The sequence below is a fragment of the Fusarium redolens genome (genome assembly GCF_020744475.1).
Source record: "Fusarium redolens strain MPI-CAGE-AT-0023 chromosome Unknown BKA55scaffold_13, whole genome shotgun sequence".
In the NCBI taxonomy this organism is placed as follows: Eukaryota; Fungi; Ascomycota; class Sordariomycetes; order Hypocreales; family Nectriaceae; genus Fusarium; species Fusarium redolens.
The window spans coordinates 748617-766674 of record NW_025763676.1 but is presented as its reverse complement, the minus strand read 5'-3'; the positions used below and the strand labels follow the sequence as shown (position 1 = coordinate 766674).

The 18058-nt window shown below is 48.1% G+C and overlaps 5 protein-coding genes across 5 annotated transcripts; 4 read left to right on the top strand and 1 right to left on the bottom strand.

Moving 5' to 3' along the window:
* Positions 1-994: 994 nt before the first annotated feature.
* Positions 995-3642, top strand: BKA55DRAFT_693181 (cation transport protein-domain-containing protein; the record flags this gene model as incomplete). Its single annotated transcript, XM_046199874.1, has 10 exons — positions 995-1031; positions 1100-1220; positions 1279-1415; positions 1470-1850; positions 1897-1953; positions 2015-2350; positions 2398-2512; positions 2563-3277; positions 3325-3368; positions 3414-3642. 10 exons carry the CDS (start codon positions 995-997, stop codon positions 3640-3642), a joined length of 2172 nt encoding a protein of 723 aa, XP_046046456.1.
* Positions 3643-4147: 505 nt separating this feature from the next.
* BKA55DRAFT_576092 (uncharacterized protein) lies at positions 4148-4948 on the top strand. The gene is made up of 2 exons (XM_046193455.1): positions 4148-4498; positions 4553-4948. Exons 1-2 carry the CDS (start codon positions 4425-4427, stop codon positions 4683-4685), a joined length of 207 nt encoding a protein of 68 aa, XP_046046455.1. The 5' UTR covers positions 4148-4424; the 3' UTR covers positions 4686-4948.
* A 1147-nt stretch (positions 4949-6095) lies between these two features.
* BKA55DRAFT_740777 (Alpha/Beta hydrolase protein) lies at positions 6096-7858 on the top strand (the record flags this gene model as incomplete). Its single annotated transcript, XM_046201455.1, has 4 exons — positions 6096-6472; positions 6530-7052; positions 7101-7565; positions 7619-7858. The coding sequence occupies 4 exons, from the start codon at positions 6096-6098 to the stop codon at positions 7856-7858; spliced, it is 1605 nt and encodes a 534-aa protein (XP_046046454.1).
* Positions 7859-8633: 775 nt separating this feature from the next.
* On the top strand, positions 8634-10317 carry BKA55DRAFT_693179 (amino acid permease/ SLC12A domain-containing protein; the record flags this gene model as incomplete). The annotated part of the gene is made up of 3 exons (XM_046199873.1): positions 8634-9969; positions 10020-10131; positions 10182-10317. 3 exons carry the CDS (start codon positions 8634-8636, stop codon positions 10315-10317), a joined length of 1584 nt encoding a protein of 527 aa, XP_046046453.1.
* A 5046-nt stretch (positions 10318-15363) lies between these two features.
* Positions 15364-16992, bottom strand: BKA55DRAFT_517813 (kinase-like domain-containing protein; the record flags this gene model as incomplete). Its single annotated transcript, XM_046188215.1, has 2 exons — positions 15364-16196; positions 16302-16992. 2 exons carry the CDS (start codon positions 16990-16992, stop codon positions 15364-15366), a joined length of 1524 nt encoding a protein of 507 aa, XP_046046452.1.
* Between the last annotated feature and the right edge of the window lie 1066 nt (positions 16993-18058).

The following is an 18058-nucleotide window of genomic DNA, read 5'->3' as shown; positions in this document are numbered from 1 at the left end:
GACAGAAGCAGCATGACTCAGGCACGAATATTACCCAGCCTCGTATTCATATCCACGTCCTGTGCATCTTCACATTGCACTCCATTGGGACAGTTACTCAATAGCCAAGGGGGGCAAGAAAACTTAGGACCTGTATCCTAAATGACAAAAAAGACTTAGTTAAACTTAGGTAAACTTAGTATAGACTTAGCAGACCTTTAGACTAATTATTTTTGGCACTCAAGCTTAGGTTTACTCCCCGAGGGATAGCGACCCTCCAATGTGTTGATGCACCAAGCTGACAGAAGATACGATGCGTTCAATTAAACAACAGCGCTAGAGACACCTCCCTACAACTGTATCCGCTATAAAGTTATCTCTTTACCCCCATAGGTTTAGGCATGTGATGCAGACCCAGCTAGTCTTACACTGCCACCGCCTAAAGCCCAATCAGGGAGTCATCAAACAAAGCACGCACCCAACTGCTCGCTCATTGAAACGGCCTGCAAGTGACGTTATATCAGCCAAATCACGTATCGCGAGGCCTCCTCTATGGTACCCTCAGGGTCCCTTACCGCCATTCCCCTGTCAGGAAAAGCATGTAGCTGCGCTTCCTATCGGCCGTGCTCGATGACTACCGGATACTACCCCGGACAGCAGAGGTTCTTTCTTAACAATACCATGACAATGTTCCGTCTATTCCCACTAAATTGTGGTGGCCACCTACAGCCACTACGTTAGCTAGCCTGGTCCTATTGTTCATGCACCACTTCCGCTATTGCAAATGCCTTCATAGCTGGCATCCCGGCTCCTCGGCTTGGCAATAATTCGCTCAAACACTGCCTGCTCGCACTCTCTTCTTGCTCAAACGAGTTGGTCTGCAACCTGTTCACTCACTTTCCTCGGAAAACGGCACAGAACCTCCAGACTTTACGCCCGCTCGACTTGCAAACGACCCTGAAACACCTTCTCACTAGGGCATCGTCTTCGGCGTTTTAACGCCAAACAGACGAACATGTGGCGCCCAAATCTCAATTTTGTTAAACTACATTGTGAGTGCCGTTCTGAGTGGCAAGGCGGTGATAGGATGCGGCTGACAACGCTACTCGGCGGCACGTAGACATCTACATCATCTGCATGGGTTTGTCGAGCTTCTTGTTCATCTATCCGAATGGCAAGCTGAGTGCAATCGATGCCTATTTCTTTGGCGTTAGCGCCTCGACCGTTACCGGTTTAACTACGTGAGCCACTTTCTGGAACACTTGTAGGCTTCAACGGTGCTAACCGTTTTCATCACAGAGTCGATGTTCCTGTACTGAAGACGTACCAGCAGCTGTTTCTGTACTTCGTCCCCCTGGTTTGCAACACTGTCACAATCAATATCATAGTTGTGGTTGTGCGCCTTATCTGGTTCCGAAGATACCTCAAGAATGCTGGTCAGTTCGTTCTCGCTTGTACGTATCGGCCATTGCTGACGTTTCGCCAAATAGCTCCTGCTCTACTCAGCAGACGCAGACCAGTGGACCTAGATCCTAAGGAGGACCCGGAGATTGCAGCTGATAATCCTCTTTCGGAAGTACTTGACAGAAGACCGGGACTTGCACGATCTGTCACAGAACGCTTTCATAAGAATGTCGCGGAGCAGGATGCACTGCCGCCGATCGAGGCTCGGAGTCGGACAGATCCAGCTCCTGATCATCCACCCCAACGGCCGGTAGAGATTCTTTCACCCACAATTAAGGAAGAAAAGGTGAAAGAGGGAGACCAGCACGAAACAAGAATCACTTTTGATCCTTCGACCGATCACCATCCTCGTCATGAGCAGCAGGAATCAACTCTCTACATCCCCGGCCCTCGCGCTCGAGACCAAGGTACGCCACTATTCGCTCCTTTTCTCGTACCAACTGACATATCCAGGCCTTCCTTTTGTCGAGCTAAATACCGAACGACGATTCAGTCGAGATACTCGAGATGGTACGACCCCTGTCTGTTTCTGTATGTATTGCATGTGATGTGAGCTAAACCCTCCTTCTAGAAGATGTCATCGAACCTATTTCGCGAACTCAGTCCACCCCTGTTGGTACCCTTCGCCGTAGACGCAGCGCTGGCCTTAGTCTGGCCCAGGTCCGTTCTGTCGAGCGCGTCGCTACCGTAGCTTCGTCACTCTTTGTCATTGGCAACCCTGCCCAAGGGCCCAAGGAGCGTCCGCTAGCCAGGGCACCAACACTTGCCGTGGGAGACTTTCCCCGTTTATCTCGTGAGGTTACCATCGGGCGTAACTCCATCTTTCACAACTTGTCGTCAAACGACCGGGAGGAGCTGGGTGGTATCGAGTACAAAAGCTTGAAACTACTACTCAAGATCATCATTGGTAAGTCTTCGGGCGATTGGCCAGGGACAACCTGTTGATATCTACAGGCTACTATGTTTTTCTTCACTGCCTCGGGGCTGTCTGTTTGATAGGATGGGTTCAGCATGCTCCCAGCAAGTACGTTGACTACATTGACAAGTGTGGGCAAAATCGAATTTGGTGGTGAGTTTCCTCTTGGGTTATGGCTTCTGTCCTTCTCACCGTTTATCTAGGGCAGTCTACTCTGCTCAAACCATGGTCACCAACTTGGGTTTTACCTTGACTCCTGACTCAATGATATCTTTTAATGACGCCCCAGCTCCCCTTCTCATCATGAGCGCCCTTGCCCTCGCTGGCCACACCTTCTACCCTGTCTTTCTCCGTCTTGTTATTTGGGCTACCTCGAAGGCCGTCTCGAAACAGTCCTCCCTTCAAGAGCCGCTACACTTTCTTCTCAATCACCCGCGGCGATGTTATACCCTACTTTTCCCCAGCGGGCCGACCTGGGCGCTTTTTGGAATTCTTGCCCTCCTCAATCTCGTTGATGTCCTATTCATCATTCTCCTTGACCTAGACAACTCGACTGTGACAGTACTTCCCGGGTGGCAGAGGTTCTGCGCCGCCGTGTTTCAGGCTGTTAGTTCTCGGCACACCGGTACAGCCAGTTTCAACCTTGCCAATGTTAACCCGGCTGTGCAAATGGCTTTGCTCGTCATGATGTACATCTCCGTCTACCCAATCTCTATCGTCGTTCGATCTTCAAACACCTATGAGGAGCGCTCTTTGGGCATCTACGAAAATAGTCTACAATATGATGAGGAGGATGGCGGCTCATATTTTGTAACCCATCTCCGGAACCAGCTGAGTTTCGATTTGTGGTATATCTGTCTTGGGCTTTTGTGTATCTCTATTGCTGAGCACAAGAAGATCATGGACGGCAATGATCCAGTGAGTATAGCTCCATAAGGTATCGGATACATCGCTTACTATTATAGGCATTTACAATGTGGCCGATGCTGTTTGAGGGCGTTTCAGCATAGTAAGGATGACCTCTTCGTCATTAACAGAGCTAACCGTGACATAGTTGTAATGTCGGCTTGAGTTTAGGATATCCTAGCATCAATTCGTCTTTTTGCACCAAGTTTACGACTTTTAGTAAACTCATCATCTGTGCCATGATGATTCGCGGACGCCATCGTGGACTTCCCTATGCCTTGGACCGAGCTATTGTCTTGCCGACAGAGAAGTCGTTGGGCGCTGAGACTATCACCCAGTCTCACGAGTCTCATGAATCTCACGAGCATCGTGAGTAATTTGGACAACACAGAGTTTCTTCTTGACCATACATGATACTGGTTGGATGAGACCACGGCCTTTTTTATTTGACTTTTTTATCGTTTTGTTTTGTCTTTCGTTGATAGCATAGCGAGGGTCAGAGTTACGCTTAGGGGCGTTCGGTGGATAGACTGGGAGATCCGCAAGACTTTGAACGGAGCATTAGATGCATCTTCAGCGTACGGAGCCATGGCTCATGAACTCTTTTTCTACAACAGAGGAGAGGTTCTGTCCCTAGCTTTTCTATTGTAAACAGGCTCGGCGCTCTGGATAATCGGCATTTCAGGATGCAAGACAGCATAGGAAGACACGCCAGAACCTTCGAACAGAGTTGCTCTTCTACTTTCTTCCCATTGTGCGTGTGCTTTATGACTCTTTGGTAGACATATCCGTGAATCTCGCGTTGACTCAGTCGATTCTGTATGTAGTTGCGGTCATTTATGGACAGAGTGAAAAGTTTGATCCAATTTGCCATCCCGTTGTTGAACATGAATATCTTCAGAACTTTGTTGTGAAACCTTTTTTCTCCTATGGCACAAAACCTTTCTTTACCTTCAGGCTCCAGGTGAGTATAAAACCTCGTACATCTTTCTTCATTCTGAGCAGCGCTCTCTTGAACACATAAATCCTTTTCACGATTACTCTCGAAACCCGAACTCATCTACACCGGCGTTTCTCGTCCAAGCCCTTGCAACGGACTTTCGGCCACTTCACTGTCGAACCTCTCCAATCTTCTCATAAACTCATAACACAGCCAATCATGGGTCTTTGCTTTTGTCCCTTCGGGGGGCTTGTTAGCTGCGTAAAGGCATTCCTTGGCGTCTCATCTGCCGTGTACGTATAACCCCCTGACTTGGTATAATTCCGCAAGCTAACAGTATGTCGCAGGTCATGTTGCGTTTTCACATTAGGCAGTGGGCTTCATATGGCCTTCAATAACGAAGCAGAGGATTCAAGGCCCTTGGATGGGGAGTCTTATCAGGGTATACTTTGGTCGTATGATGATGAGCCTTCGGTTTGAACCATGCAACATGTATTCTCCCTGCAGTCTTTGGTTCGTGGCCTCCAAGGCTGGCATTTTCTACTGTATTCAATTGCATTGTCGAGATTTTTTATTCTTTCAACTCTGTCCTTGAAAGGAGTTGTGGAAGCTCAAGGAGTTAAGTGGTTGGAGAATTCCGGGGGCAAAGTCTATTCGCTCACTGGTTTTGCAATACCCTGGGTTTCGGATCAAGCTTCGCAAAAGTTTGTATGCAAGGGCGAGCTTGCGACTCAAGCGCTGCAATACATGACTTGCTGGTTCTTCATGGAAGGCTATCATTTTATTGACTTTATTTCTCTGGAAAAGACTGGTTCAAGAATTTCTCATAAGCTACGATGGTTAATGGCTATCACACTTCTTAACAGAAATGACACATGAGCGCTCATTGGTGCAGCAGGGCTTGATGAAATCTTCAATTTCGGCCTTCAGCAAGCATATACATTCGTCTCAGAATGAATCAAGTATTTCATCCCTTTATTCTAGACTCATTGAAGGTGTTGGGCGACAATCAAGAGACACTATGGCTCTGTTCTTAGTCGGGACACAAATACGTGCCAGGGTCCTTTGCTATAACACGTAGACTAGAGGGGAAGGAAGTTTAATTCTCTGAATACAGGGTGACAAAGAGACTGCAATGGGATTATAAATCATTAGTTGGCTTGTAGTGAGTGAAGAATGTTCCACAGCTGGAGGTGAAAGATGTGCTTGGCCCCTGAGTTTCTTCTCCTTGATCCCGGCTCAGGCTTCGTAATATTACATGCATGACCGACAGCTGTGAAATCGAGGTTCCAGTTCCAGATCTGATCCCTCCTTCACTTAAAAATGGAAGTAGCTTGGAACCGGCCATGCCTACCGCCAGATGTCAATGGTATTGGTACGATATCGAATGAATTATAGCGGAAGGGGGATTCGTCATAAGCACATTTTATAAAGCATGTGCCGAGCCGATTCCTCGTATTTGTATGAATCCTCATTAAGAGAATCTTCAATCTTTTACTTTCGATCATTCCGTGTCATTGTCATCTGTCTCAGTCTGAGTTTAATCCACTTGTGTAAAATGTCTGATGCTTTCAAATGCTTCAAACCTCAGGGGCTGCTTTTTGAGAGCCGCGGTCGCAACTCCCCAACGGGTTCAAGGCAACAGAGGAGTTAGAGCGTGCAACTCATTCCGACCTCATCGTCGCGACTGACGCAACTCGTCGTTGACCCCTTCCATCATTGTCATCCTGGGTGTCAAATAACTTCAACCAAGGCACCTTGGTAACAAGTTGAACCTTTACAGACAACTCCCAGATCATTCTCTCGTTTGCAGTTCAACTGTTTCCATCGACGTGCTACCGTTATTCAGTATAACCACCCCCTCAGCATCACATTATCACCCTATCCAACATGAAGCTCATAAACATTATTCCCATCCCCCTATCCCTACAATTCACATACGCTACAATTCTACCCCAAGATGACCTTCTTGAGATCTTCGAAGATTGCCACATTCCCGTGGCTGGCATCAACTGGCTCCCGTGCGGCTTTGATATATACAAGTGCGCTACTCTATCTGTTCCTCTCGACTATACCGACAAATATAACAAAAATACTACCACATTGAGTTTAATCAAGCTCAGTGCCAGCAAAACCCCATTCAAAGGCAGCATCATTGTGAACCCTGGTGGTCCCGGCGTTTCTGGAAGAGAGTTATTGTTGACGGATGGACACAACTTGGCTAACATCGTTGGTGGACACCACGACATAATCAGTTTTGATCCACGGTAGGTGACAGTTCAGCTATAAGAAGCTTAATAGAGTCAAATCTAACCTAGAATCAGGGGTACTGGCGAGACGCTACCTCCGTTTGGCGGTGAAACATTGCCTGAGAAAATGATGGGAGAGGTGCTCAGCATCATCCGAAAGACGCCGCCCAACAAGTCTCAAAAGTGGATGTACGGTACTTGGTCATCTGCACGCAATATTACCGAATACTTATTTGCGAAGGCCACGGGCCGTGAGGAATATCTTGGCACTGCATTCACAGCCAGAGACATATCAGAAATTGCCAACGCATTAGGGGAAGGTAACCAGATCAACTACTGGGGCATGTCATACGGCACGGTCCTGGGCCAGGTTCTGGCTGATATGTTTCCTGACCGTATTGGACGTATGCTGCTTGATGGCAATCTGCTTGTCGACGACTATGTAGAGACCCTCGGGGAAAACAGTATCAAGGATGCCGAAATGGCCTTGTATCATTTCTACGACGAATGCAAATCAGCTGGACCTCGTTTATGTTCTTCAGCAAGCAAGCTTCCCGAACGATATGACTTCCTCGAGGTCTTCAATCGTATCATCAAGGTCTGCACAGGAATCGGGGGTGATTTACACAGCTTTCAATCAGTCTAGTTGACTAAGTCGATTCTCAGCAATCTCTATGGTCCTGAAGGGTATCATGAACTGGACGAGAGTATTAGCGCCCTTCTAAACGACGATGAGTGCAACTTCGAACTCAATATTCTCGGCTTCGCATCTGCATTCGACAACCCTCAATCTTTCCTCCCCTATTGGGCGATCCTTTGCAGTGACACAACTTTTCGCCCTAAAAGTCCTGATGATTATTTCTCTTCATACCGAGTCAATGAGGTTCATAGCCCTTTTCTTAACCAGTTCCTGCTTACCCAGTTGCCGTGTGTTCATTGGAAGGCACGCGCAGCCGAGCAGATAAATCTAGATCGCCCTGAAACAGTCCATACAAAAACCCCCATCCTTCTCGTCAACGGTGCCTACGATCCAATGACTCCTTTGGGTAATGCCCGGAAGATATCTGCCCGATTTCCTGGAAGCCAGGTTGTTGTTCACGAAGGTGTTGGTGTAAGTATAATACCATGTCTTGAACTGACGGTAATACTAACAGAAATTTATAGCATGGATTAATCTCCCATCCTTCCAGGTGCACTCGAGAGATTGTAGCCAGATATTTCATCGATGGAGACCTGCCCCAGAAAGAGATCAGGTGTAAGCCCGACAGTACCGTCTTTGAGTATGTTGCTTCTCAGCATACGGAGGAGGAAAATCATGCCGTAAAACACAAGACTTCGGTTCTCTTGTGGATAGTGCTCGGTTTCCTGTGGACGTTTTTGATGTTGGGCGAGTTGGCGAGATAAAGCACTTGAGCGAGATCACACTACCGCCGTGGTTTTTCTTCAGGTATTGCTTTGTTTGCTTGTACCGCCGTCACAGAGCTTTGAGATGAAACAAGGCTTCTGGGCTGATATGCATTAGCAGAATAGTGTTAATAGCATACGGTTATTCCTCCTTACAAGCCTGCCCTTGAGATGCTCCTGCGTAAAAAGAAATCGGTTGACTTCTCACTCATCGCAGCTCAACTCAGATGTTTGATGATAGTCTATAAGTGCCGTTAACAGTGCTAACAATAAGCGATTGAGAGCCCAAAGTAAAGCCATGGTTAATGCTTATTTCGCCATGCTTTCATGCACTGCGATTCCTTGGCCTTCCAGCCATGAACGAACCCAAGTAGCGATCAGGTGTCCTTATTACTGTTCCTCCAACAGGATGTTGAGGATCATATCTCAGCAGTTGTAGGGTAGGCAGGAGTAGATCTAACTTAGCGTACCGATAGATCAGCATTGCCAGATTCTAGAAGGATTAAACTTTGCAAAATTCCAATTAAATGGAGTCCCAACCCACTCCCTCAACCACGCCATAGATCAAAAGAGCAATCAAATCCGCAACCATGAAGAATATTGCCGGTATCCGTATCTGACTGCCCGAACCCCCCCGGTCAATCTCAGATTGCACCATTGGCTCAAGTAATGGCGTCGATAAGACATTTCTAGCCTCGTAAAAAGAAGGCTTCCCTTCGCCAAGACCAAGGTCAACCCTTATCAATATTCTTACTACCAGATCGGAGGCGTCAAGATGAGCGCCGACATTCTTGCTGGTGGAAAGGCAACCCCGTCAATGGGCGTGGAGACGAGGAACGACAACAATGGCGATCTTGTAACGGCTACTGAGGAGCAGAGCCTTCAGCGCGGTCTGCATGAGAGGCATCTTTCTATGCTGGGTATCGCTGGCGCTATTGGGACAGGTCTCTTTCTTGGTCTTGGCCAGTCTGTGCAAACTGGTGGCCCTCTCGGTGCGTTGCTTGGATATGCAACTGTCGGTCTGGTTGTTTGCGCCGTTCAATTCGCCTTGGGAGAAGTCGCTGCTTTGCTGCCGGTGACAGGAGCTTTTGTGCGACATGCCGAATTTCTTGTCGATCCAGCTTGGGGTTTCGCAATTGGATGGAATTTGGTTTACGGCAACATTCTTTCGATTCCCTCAGAGATCACGGCCATTTGTGTGTTGTTCGAGTTCTGGACCGACATCAACCCGGCGCTATGGATTATGATCTTCATCGTCCTGACCACAGTCGTCGGTCTCTGTTTCGTCCGGGTTTTTGGCGAAGTTGAGTTCTGGTTCGCTCTTCTCAAGATCCTCTTGGTTGTGTTCCTCATCATCCTGGGCCTGGTCATCAACTTGGGCGGCGTTCCTGGCACGGAGCGCATTGGCTTCAGATACTGGAAGGACCCAGGGCCGTTTGTCGAATATATCGCTACGGGGAGCTGGGGCCAGTTCCTTGGATATTGGTCTGTTATGACCAGCGCTGTCTTCTCCTTTGCCGGCGTGGAGTCTATCGCTATGGCCGCTGCCGAAACACGGAACCCTGCGCGTGCGATCCCTAAGGCTTGCAAAAACGTTTTCATTCGAATTCTGGTCTTTTACATCCTAGCCATCCTTATTGTCGGTATGCTTGTCAGGAGTGACGACGAGAGACTCAACGATCAGTCTGGAGCCGCAGGGCAAAGTCCCTTCGTCATCGCAGCCTCGGCGGCCGGTATCCCTGCGATTCCCTCCGTTGTCAACGCCGTCGTCATAACCTCCGCGTGGTCGGCTTCCAATCAGAGTCTTCTAGCCGGTACCCGTGTTCTCTACGGTCTAGCCCTCAAGCGACAGGCACCTCAGGTCTTCCTCCGAACAACCGCATGGGGTGTGCCTTACGTTTGTGTTCTCTTTTTCACATGCTTCATGTTCCTTAGCTTCATGAGTCTCTCGAATGGAGCTATGACTGTTTTCTGGTGGCTAGTCGACCTGACTGCGGCGGGAGTGTTGATTTCCTGGGCGTCAATCTTGTTGAATCACATTCGTTTGCGCCTTGCGATGAAAAAGCAAGGAATCCCAATCGAAAGCCTGCCCTGGCACAACTCTTGGACTTGTAAGTGGCCTGTACTTGATGGGAAATGGCGAGTGTTGACATTGACACAGTCTACTCTTCTTGTGCCGGTTTGTTCATGACTCTGCTCATCCTACTCACGGGCGGTTTCCGCGTCTTCACCAGGGGTAACTGGGATCCCGTTGGCTTTGTATCATCCTACTTGTAAGTGTTTCTGAGATTAAATACCAGCTCATACACTAATATTGTCGCAGGGATATCCCTCTTGTTACTGCAGCGTACTTGATTTGGAAGTTTGTCAAGAAGACGAAGGTCGTGCCGTTAGCAGAGATACCCCTTCAGGATGCTTTCAGAAAGTCGGAGGAGGACCACGAAGTTTTGGCTGCTTAGGTCTGCGGTATAATATTAGCGTATCATCTTGTATTAGCAAGCGTTGAAGATAGTAATGGGCATATAATTGTCATCCGATCACGCTCTTGAAGTTCGGGAGCGTGACTCTCAATAGCCTTTCCCAGTACCAGTCCGATCTGTCATGATACTCATAATGGGCTTGCCTTCAATTCTCCATCTCGGCTTCGCTTTGATCTTGCTGCTGTCACATGTGTGCTGAGGAAGCCGCTGCTCGCTCCAGCACTGTGGTTGGTGTCGATGGTGCAGTGTCCGTGAAAGGGACCAAGATGACACGAGGGGTGGTTGTCCTATTTAATAATGCCCAAGATTAGCTTACAGAGGCTTTTTCAATTGTCCTGTGTGGTCCTTGCCCCTGTTTCAATTGTCTTTACTCAGACAAGCGGGCGAAGATGTCGATAAACTTAATTCATTGGGCTGCTGATATCCGGGTGGTCTCTCAATGTTCCGGAGCTTTTCGTTAAGGTATAGCCAGAAAGCTCTTCTGAATCATGATTTGCATCTCAGTGCTCAAGTAAAATGAGATGAATATGCTTATTTAGGATAAATCTTCAAGCTATATACCAATGCTCGTAAATGTTACGGAGGATTGTTTGTGTGTGGTACTCAAGTCGCCATCCTCCCCCCCGAAGCTCTCATGACACTCGTTGATTAGCAACCCACTCAAGGGCCAGAAGACTTGTATTACAGTATGAATCATGCTTCAAAAAGTATACTTTAATTCAAGACTTATGTCTTGCTTATTTAGTTGCTATGAACGATTGTGTATGCTCATGATCAGTATGTCTTAAGCCCGCGTGGGCGTGTAACACTCTGACATTGCTTCGGAAGAGAATGAAGACATGCATGATCACCGCAATTTCGATCATGGTGAATACTGGAACCTTCGGTTTGATCTAAATCTTGGATACTTCTAGCAGGTCAACTCATACCAAGGAGTTACGTGGTTGTCGCCTCGTTCAGGGGAGCAACTTAGCATATACAAGAGAGCCTTAGGAGCAAGAAAACTCCTAACCTTGAATCAAGGAACCAAAGGTAACTTGTCTAAAGGTCCACTTAGTCTATACTAAATTCACCTAAGTCTTTTTTGTTACTTAGGATAGACGTCTTAAGTTTTCTTGACTCTCCTTTAGAGGGGCTGTACAGGATCTCAATCCTCCAAAAGACCTTTGAAGGTGCAATTGAGACTTGGCGTATATGGCAGTAATTGAGGCTATGCAAGTCTCAAGTTCGTGTCGTTCCACGGCTTCTTCCATGAGTTGAATGTCTGGGAATAACCTCACACCTCTCCAAGCCTTAGTGTATACTCCTTCAGGCAGCCAAGATTCACTCGACCAATTGTAAGAACATAGACTCGAAAAAACGTATGATCTGCTAGTCGTGTCTGTCAAGACAAAGGCAACGGCATTTCCCAGCTCGAACTGTCAGGCGCTAGAAGAATGTCACTCGGAAGCACACTTCCCTCCCAACCGAAGATGTCTTTCATCAACCCTCTTTGCACTGTTCTCTCGACGATATTCTTAGAACGGGCTGATTTCAGATGATACCGACCTCCAGATAAACTTACAATTCCCCAGCTATTCCCGCACCCTGGAAACTCAACTCAACCGCCACAGACGAACATCCCCTCATCCGCAACCACTCCAACGACAAAACATCAAATTAAGTGGATATTCTAAGTTGGTTTCACTTCTCACGAGAGTTCAGTGGCTCAAATCGAAACCCTCCAGCCGCTGTCTCTTCAATGCAGAAGGGTTACAACGCGCACAGCCAACAAGAACCGCCGAACTCTACCAAGAATATCGCGTGAAACACGGTTAACATCACCCGAACGCCATGTAAGAATGACACGATACAGCCACAGGTTTTGTTGTGTTTTCAGCTTTTGCAAATCCCCAAGCATAGCCTCAAAGAAGTTAACTTAATAATTAGCGGGCTATGACGATCAATGGCTTGACTCGCGGGCTATGGGGGAAACGTGACACATCCCCCTCGCCTTGGAAACTATCGAGGGCTGATAGAGTTTCGGTCCGTAAGCCCAGGCTTACTACACTGTTTCTGGCTTGACAACATCTGTGCGATGAGGCCGAGAACAAGATCCGCAGGCGGGCTGGCTTACATGACATGAGTCGTACAGCGTAGATGAGGAAATGATGATGATCGTGGGTTGGGCTGCGGCTGAGGCTTAATTTTATCCTGCAGGCCAAGGGAGGCTTTGAGTTTGACGGGGAAAGGGCTGGATCGTGAAGGTTGTAATGTTCGGCGCCATCCGGGGGGAGATTGTGGCCGCAGGATCTACGATTACAGCTCGGACCGAGTTGAGATTCTAGATGTTGGCGTTGACGAGGGGCTGCCTTGGTTGTGTCACTATAGCTGAGCAACTGGTTCCTGTGCACAGCCCATTGTCATATCATGAAGTTGTGAAGGTTACCGGATCTGATCATTCACAACTAGATCACAACACTTGCTTACCAACTTTGGAGATATCATGAGAGGTTGTATCCTTCTCTCGCCAGGGGGTTGGCTCGGGTTAATTAGCAATAGCGATAATTTAGCACTGCAAACACCAACCAGCCATCCATCCTTCAACTAACAATAGCCAACTGTAGTGCTACTTAGTGGTAGGTAGACTTGGCATAGTTCAGCGCTTGGCGTGATACTTGAGTAACAAGACAAGTCAGCAGAGTTTACAGACTCGTGCAGGCCACGCTTCGAGTACATTCCAGTGAATGAATGGCTCTATCTCCCCGAACCCATGAGCCATCATCTCCGTGGAACCACGGGCCTCTTCTTAACTTTAGTTAGTGCTGCTGTTCGCTGTGCCGCACACCCACTCCCCGAACCATGATCGACAACCAGCGCTGAAACCTGCTTCTTCCAGGACCAAGCCAACCTTCAAACTTTCCCGTCTGCTTCAAGGGCTTACGAGATTTAATTAAACTTTCTGGGCATTTTAAGCGAAACCTCGCCTCGTGGTGGCTTTTTATTTAGCCTTTTCTCTTTTGCCCCGGAAACAACCAAGGGAATGAGATGTGATCAACATGCGCATTTCTCAAAAGTCGCTATTTGAACCTTGACGTGCAGTGAGTGAAGAGGAAATGCCACCGAGTGGTCCGTGATGTTTCTTTCTGTTTGGATGCCCAAGCTTGTAAACGCTGGCCCAGGCATTAAGGTACTCTACTCGAAACAAGGGCCTGAGACATTTTTTTGAGGTCTTTGAGGTTTAGGTTTTTTTTTAATTAGATAGCGGTGAGACTGAGGCCAAACAGACTATTGATTCCTGTCTGTTATTAGTGACTGGGTTGAGAAGATGCAATGCAGAAGAGTTCCATTTCCGTGCTTGTCTCACGTTGAGTGGTCGGCAGTTTAACTGGCGTCTAAAGTACTTTATTATGAGCAGGGTATCGGAGTTAATCCTATGTACTTCTCAGTACTTGGATGTTATCAGTTGTCTCTCATATTTCCCCGAATAGCTTCACCACAACCAGCACCACCAACACCAACGTTGTTCTTGTCTTTGTGAGCAGTCAAAATCACTTTCATCCTTCATCCATCGCCCCAATAATCGTCTCCTCCTCATCACGCTACCCTCCTCAAGCCCGCCTCACCTTTTCCTGCCTGCCCATCTAATTCGCTGCAACAATCTCCACACATCCATTCCAAAACTCATGCCGTTCGCCCTAACTAAACTATCCCTGCTCATTGGGCGCCACGTTCTCGCCTTGTTTTTTTTTCCCTTTCCTTTCTTTTCTTTTCTTTTTTTTCTCGCTCTCGGAAGCGTTGCGTCGCTAACGCCCGCCCCACGGTGCATGAGTTCCAGGGATGGTTAAGTTGCTTTTTTCTACTTCGGCTCACATGCAGCTTGAGCGGGAGCACCGTAGTGTGATACGGTAGACCGGGGTCTATAGTACGTGACGCTATTCCTAAGTCTTTCTGAGACATCATGTTGGTTAGTTGAGACGGTCAAGTTCACTCACATTCACATGGCAGAGCAAAGTTGGGACTGTTTGCATGAGTGAGGTATCTTATTGTGTGTGTGGTCTTTCATTCATAGGATGATCGGCAGATGCATCTCTTTTGTGCGAGGTGCCGTCTATCCCTCAGTAAACGTATGGTTGCGCAATATACGCTGTGGCTATCGAGCCATATCCTCTTCGCTCTAATCTTTGCTTGAAACCAAAAGTCAAGTCCATATGACTCTTGTCCCATGTCAACTTCTTTTCCTCCTCTTCTTGAAGAGTCCCCCATCCGATCCGTCATGATAGAAATAATGAAGAGGTATCTCTGATCCAGTTCAAGTGCAAGCCATGGCCATTCTTCCCGCTTCTATCACAAAAGACAGACGCCTTCCAGACAGTAATAGCATAACAAAAACGAGGAGTAAAAAAACAACAGTCATTATCCTCTGGAATTTCCGGCAAACAAACATAAGGTCTTCCTTGGGCTGGTAAGAAAAGAACATAAACGAGGATCGGACAAGCAACAACTCCAATCTTTCCAAGCATTCTTTCTGTCTCTGCAGAAATGACAACAAAAATTTGCCACCCATAAAAGTCTCGATGCGCCAAACATCATGCTTCTACAACTGATATCTCGCCCATCCTCATAATATTCGAAAAGACAAAACTCCTCGCTTTTTAAATAAGTATTTTGTAAGTGAATAAAAGAAAATGTTATGACAAAGAAAATAAGAACCCGAAACAAAAATGTTGCTCCAAAAGGGGGAATACAAGACCGAAAAGAAACAATCCCGGACTGTCATTCAATGGGTCGTAAGAAGTATTTTTGGTAGGCGTATCCTTGCACGGCTTTTAGTATGGGTTCCAATGGGTAGTCAACTCCCCTAGGGTGTGGTAATTGTGGCCAAGGGTCGATATTAAAACGTCGAGTAATATCCAAGGTGGTATAGAAGAATCAAACAGTGTCCTGGGCCAGTGGGGTTTGTGGCCTCAGTGGTACCTCCAGGTGAGGTCGTAGGAGTGATAATAGTGGTCGTTATGTCAAAGGCAGGAGACCATGTCTCACGCCTTAGTAACAGCCTTGAAACGTAGGCATAAAGGGGACCTGTTGATGAAAGGGCACATGGTGCTGAAGCATGGGCACCTGTTGAACGTATTTTACCATATCCCAGATAGGGAAGTATGATTTGGGTTGACAAGGAGCTTGCACAGGAACAGGAACCTGAGCCTGTACTGGCATAGGGACCTGGTGGCAGATCATGGGCTGAGGGGGAACGGCCACTGGCACGGGGACGGGCCCAGAGTACTTCTGGGGCACGAATTCCTGGCTGTGGTAGATGAGTTGATGTTCCTTGGGCTCCTCAGGGTCGAAAGTGTGTGGTGCAAACTCAGGAGGAGTCTGTGGCATCTGGCGTTCCTGTTCAAACTCGTCGTCCAGGTCGTCAATGGTAGAGTCGCTTGATGTGAGCGAACCCTCATCGTCCGAGGAGGCAGGCGACAGAGGTGAGTCGTACTCATAGTCGTCGATGATGGCATCCTCGGAGGAAACGTATTCGGTGATGTGGTTTGGTGAGGCCGGAGGTGTCGGTAGAGACGACATAGGCGGCACGGTAAACATAGAGCAGGCCATGATCCTGGTTCGGAGCTCAGAGAGAGTGATCCGCTGCTCAGGGATAGGTTCGAAGATCCGTCCCAGAATGTCGTTCAGTTCATCCGACAGTGGGAGGATAGTCTTCAGGAAGTCCTTGGATCCGGCATAGGCACGGTAAGTAGAGTCCTGGAAGGAAGCTTGTTTCCATGGGTTGCGTCCACAGGTGAGGTTGACAAGGATAACTCCAAGGCTCCAGACATCATTGGGGGCGCAAAGGTAGTAAGGCTTCCTAGCAGAGGGGTCCAGGCATTCTGAAAAGAGAGAAAGAAAATATGTTAGTTGTCTGTCCCATCCGTGATAACATCAAGATGCAAAAGGGGTGCTTTCAAGGGGAGGGGAGGGGAAATAGTATGTACCTGGACTCATGTAGAATGTTGAACCGCATCCGTAGTCCTCGGATCGATCATCAGAAGTAGCAAGACCAAAGTCAGCCAGCTTAACAGTGTCTCCGTGGTCTGTCACCAAGATGTTCTCCGGCTTAAGGTCCCGGTGGTAGATTCCAAGGTTGTGGCAGTGTTCAACGGCATCCAGGATTTGCAGAAAGATATTCCTTGATAGTTCATCCTTACCAACATATTGACCGCGCTCAGTGATATTCAAGAAGAGATCGCCCTCAGGGCAGTACTCGAGAATAACATAGATGCAGTCAGGATCATTCACAATCTTGAGCATCTGGACCACGTTGGAGTGTTCCGATGCCTTCCAGTGAAGACGGATCTCTCGTTGTTGGTAGGCAAATTGTCTGGATTCCAAAGGGGTTCCATCGGGATTGAACTTGCTCAAGCACTTGACAGCGTATTTACCTCCGGTCTTGAGATCGACGGCAAGGTACACGACGCCATAGGCGCCAGTTCCAAGGATGTCAGTAAGCTGGAGAGTGCCCTCAAGCACGCGGCCTAGCCTGGCCTCCGGGGCGAGAGGGACGCATCGGTTCTGGAAGTGTCGAGAGTGAGGGACCGCAAATGGTTGTTGAACTGTGCACTTGGGATGATCGAATCCTGGAGAGGGCGGAGGGGTTTGGTAACCGAATATGGCATGTTGCTGCATGTTATCTGGTTGATATCTCACGAGTAAATCCTAGAAACTGGGTTGTATTCTTGAGGTTGAAGTAGATCCTAGGGCCGGCAGAGAGATAATCCAAAATGGCACGGCATACAGCAGCAAGAAAAGGAAAGAGAGAAGAAAACACTAGAGTATTTTCCTACGGCCTGTGATGGGATCCTGATCCAAAGTCCAGTCCGGTCCAGTGTAGTCCAAACGGGTCGTTATTAAAAAGTTCCTTGGGGTGTGGTTGGTGGTTGAAGTAGCTTTTGAGGTCCCGATGGCCGAATCAACGGGTCGAGAAGAGAGATGAGAAGAATTTGTCGGCCTTCCAGGGGAGATATTGTCGAGTGGGAGGTTGAGAGTTGTTGTTCGACAAGAGTAGACCAGAAGGTCACGTCTGCGAGAGAGTGAGAGAGAAGGTTGCCGGAAGGAGTGTCGTGAAAGTGGTGATAGAGGTTCCTCAAACTAGATCCATCCAAGTTTGGAGATGGGCAGAGACGATAGATAAGTCTCTCTAGCGAACAAGGACAAGGCGAGCGAGACACACACCCAAGACATGACGGTACGTACATGTTCTAGTCGAGCGAGCAGCTTCACTCACTCACACTTGACACATCCATCCACGCCTCGGGCTCGGGATTGCGTTGCGTGGAGCAGGACCCACCGCCTCAATCATACCCTTGTCCAGTTGGAGAGATTAATGAGCATGGGTATGGCCCTGTCTTGTCTTGGCCTCGTTGTGCGGTAGCATTAGCGTTGCGTTGCGTAGCGTAGCGTTGGATTTATGCTCTATTCTTGTCTGGGCGTAGAGCCAAAGGGAGGGGGGGGCGTCCTTGGCCCATGAGGCGTTGGACATTAGCCAGGGATTGGACAAGACTTGATTTGGTGACGCTGAGCAACATACGAAAAGGCAAGGATCCGTTTAGAAGTGGTTCTCCTTGTGTCACTGCCTCCAGGCCACGTCCTCTCAGGTTCCTCCCAGGCCCACCATCATCTTTTGGGCTTCTGTTCTGTTCTCGAGAGTGTGAGTCTGAGACTCTCAGTCATCAGTCTCAGCACTAACGCCATC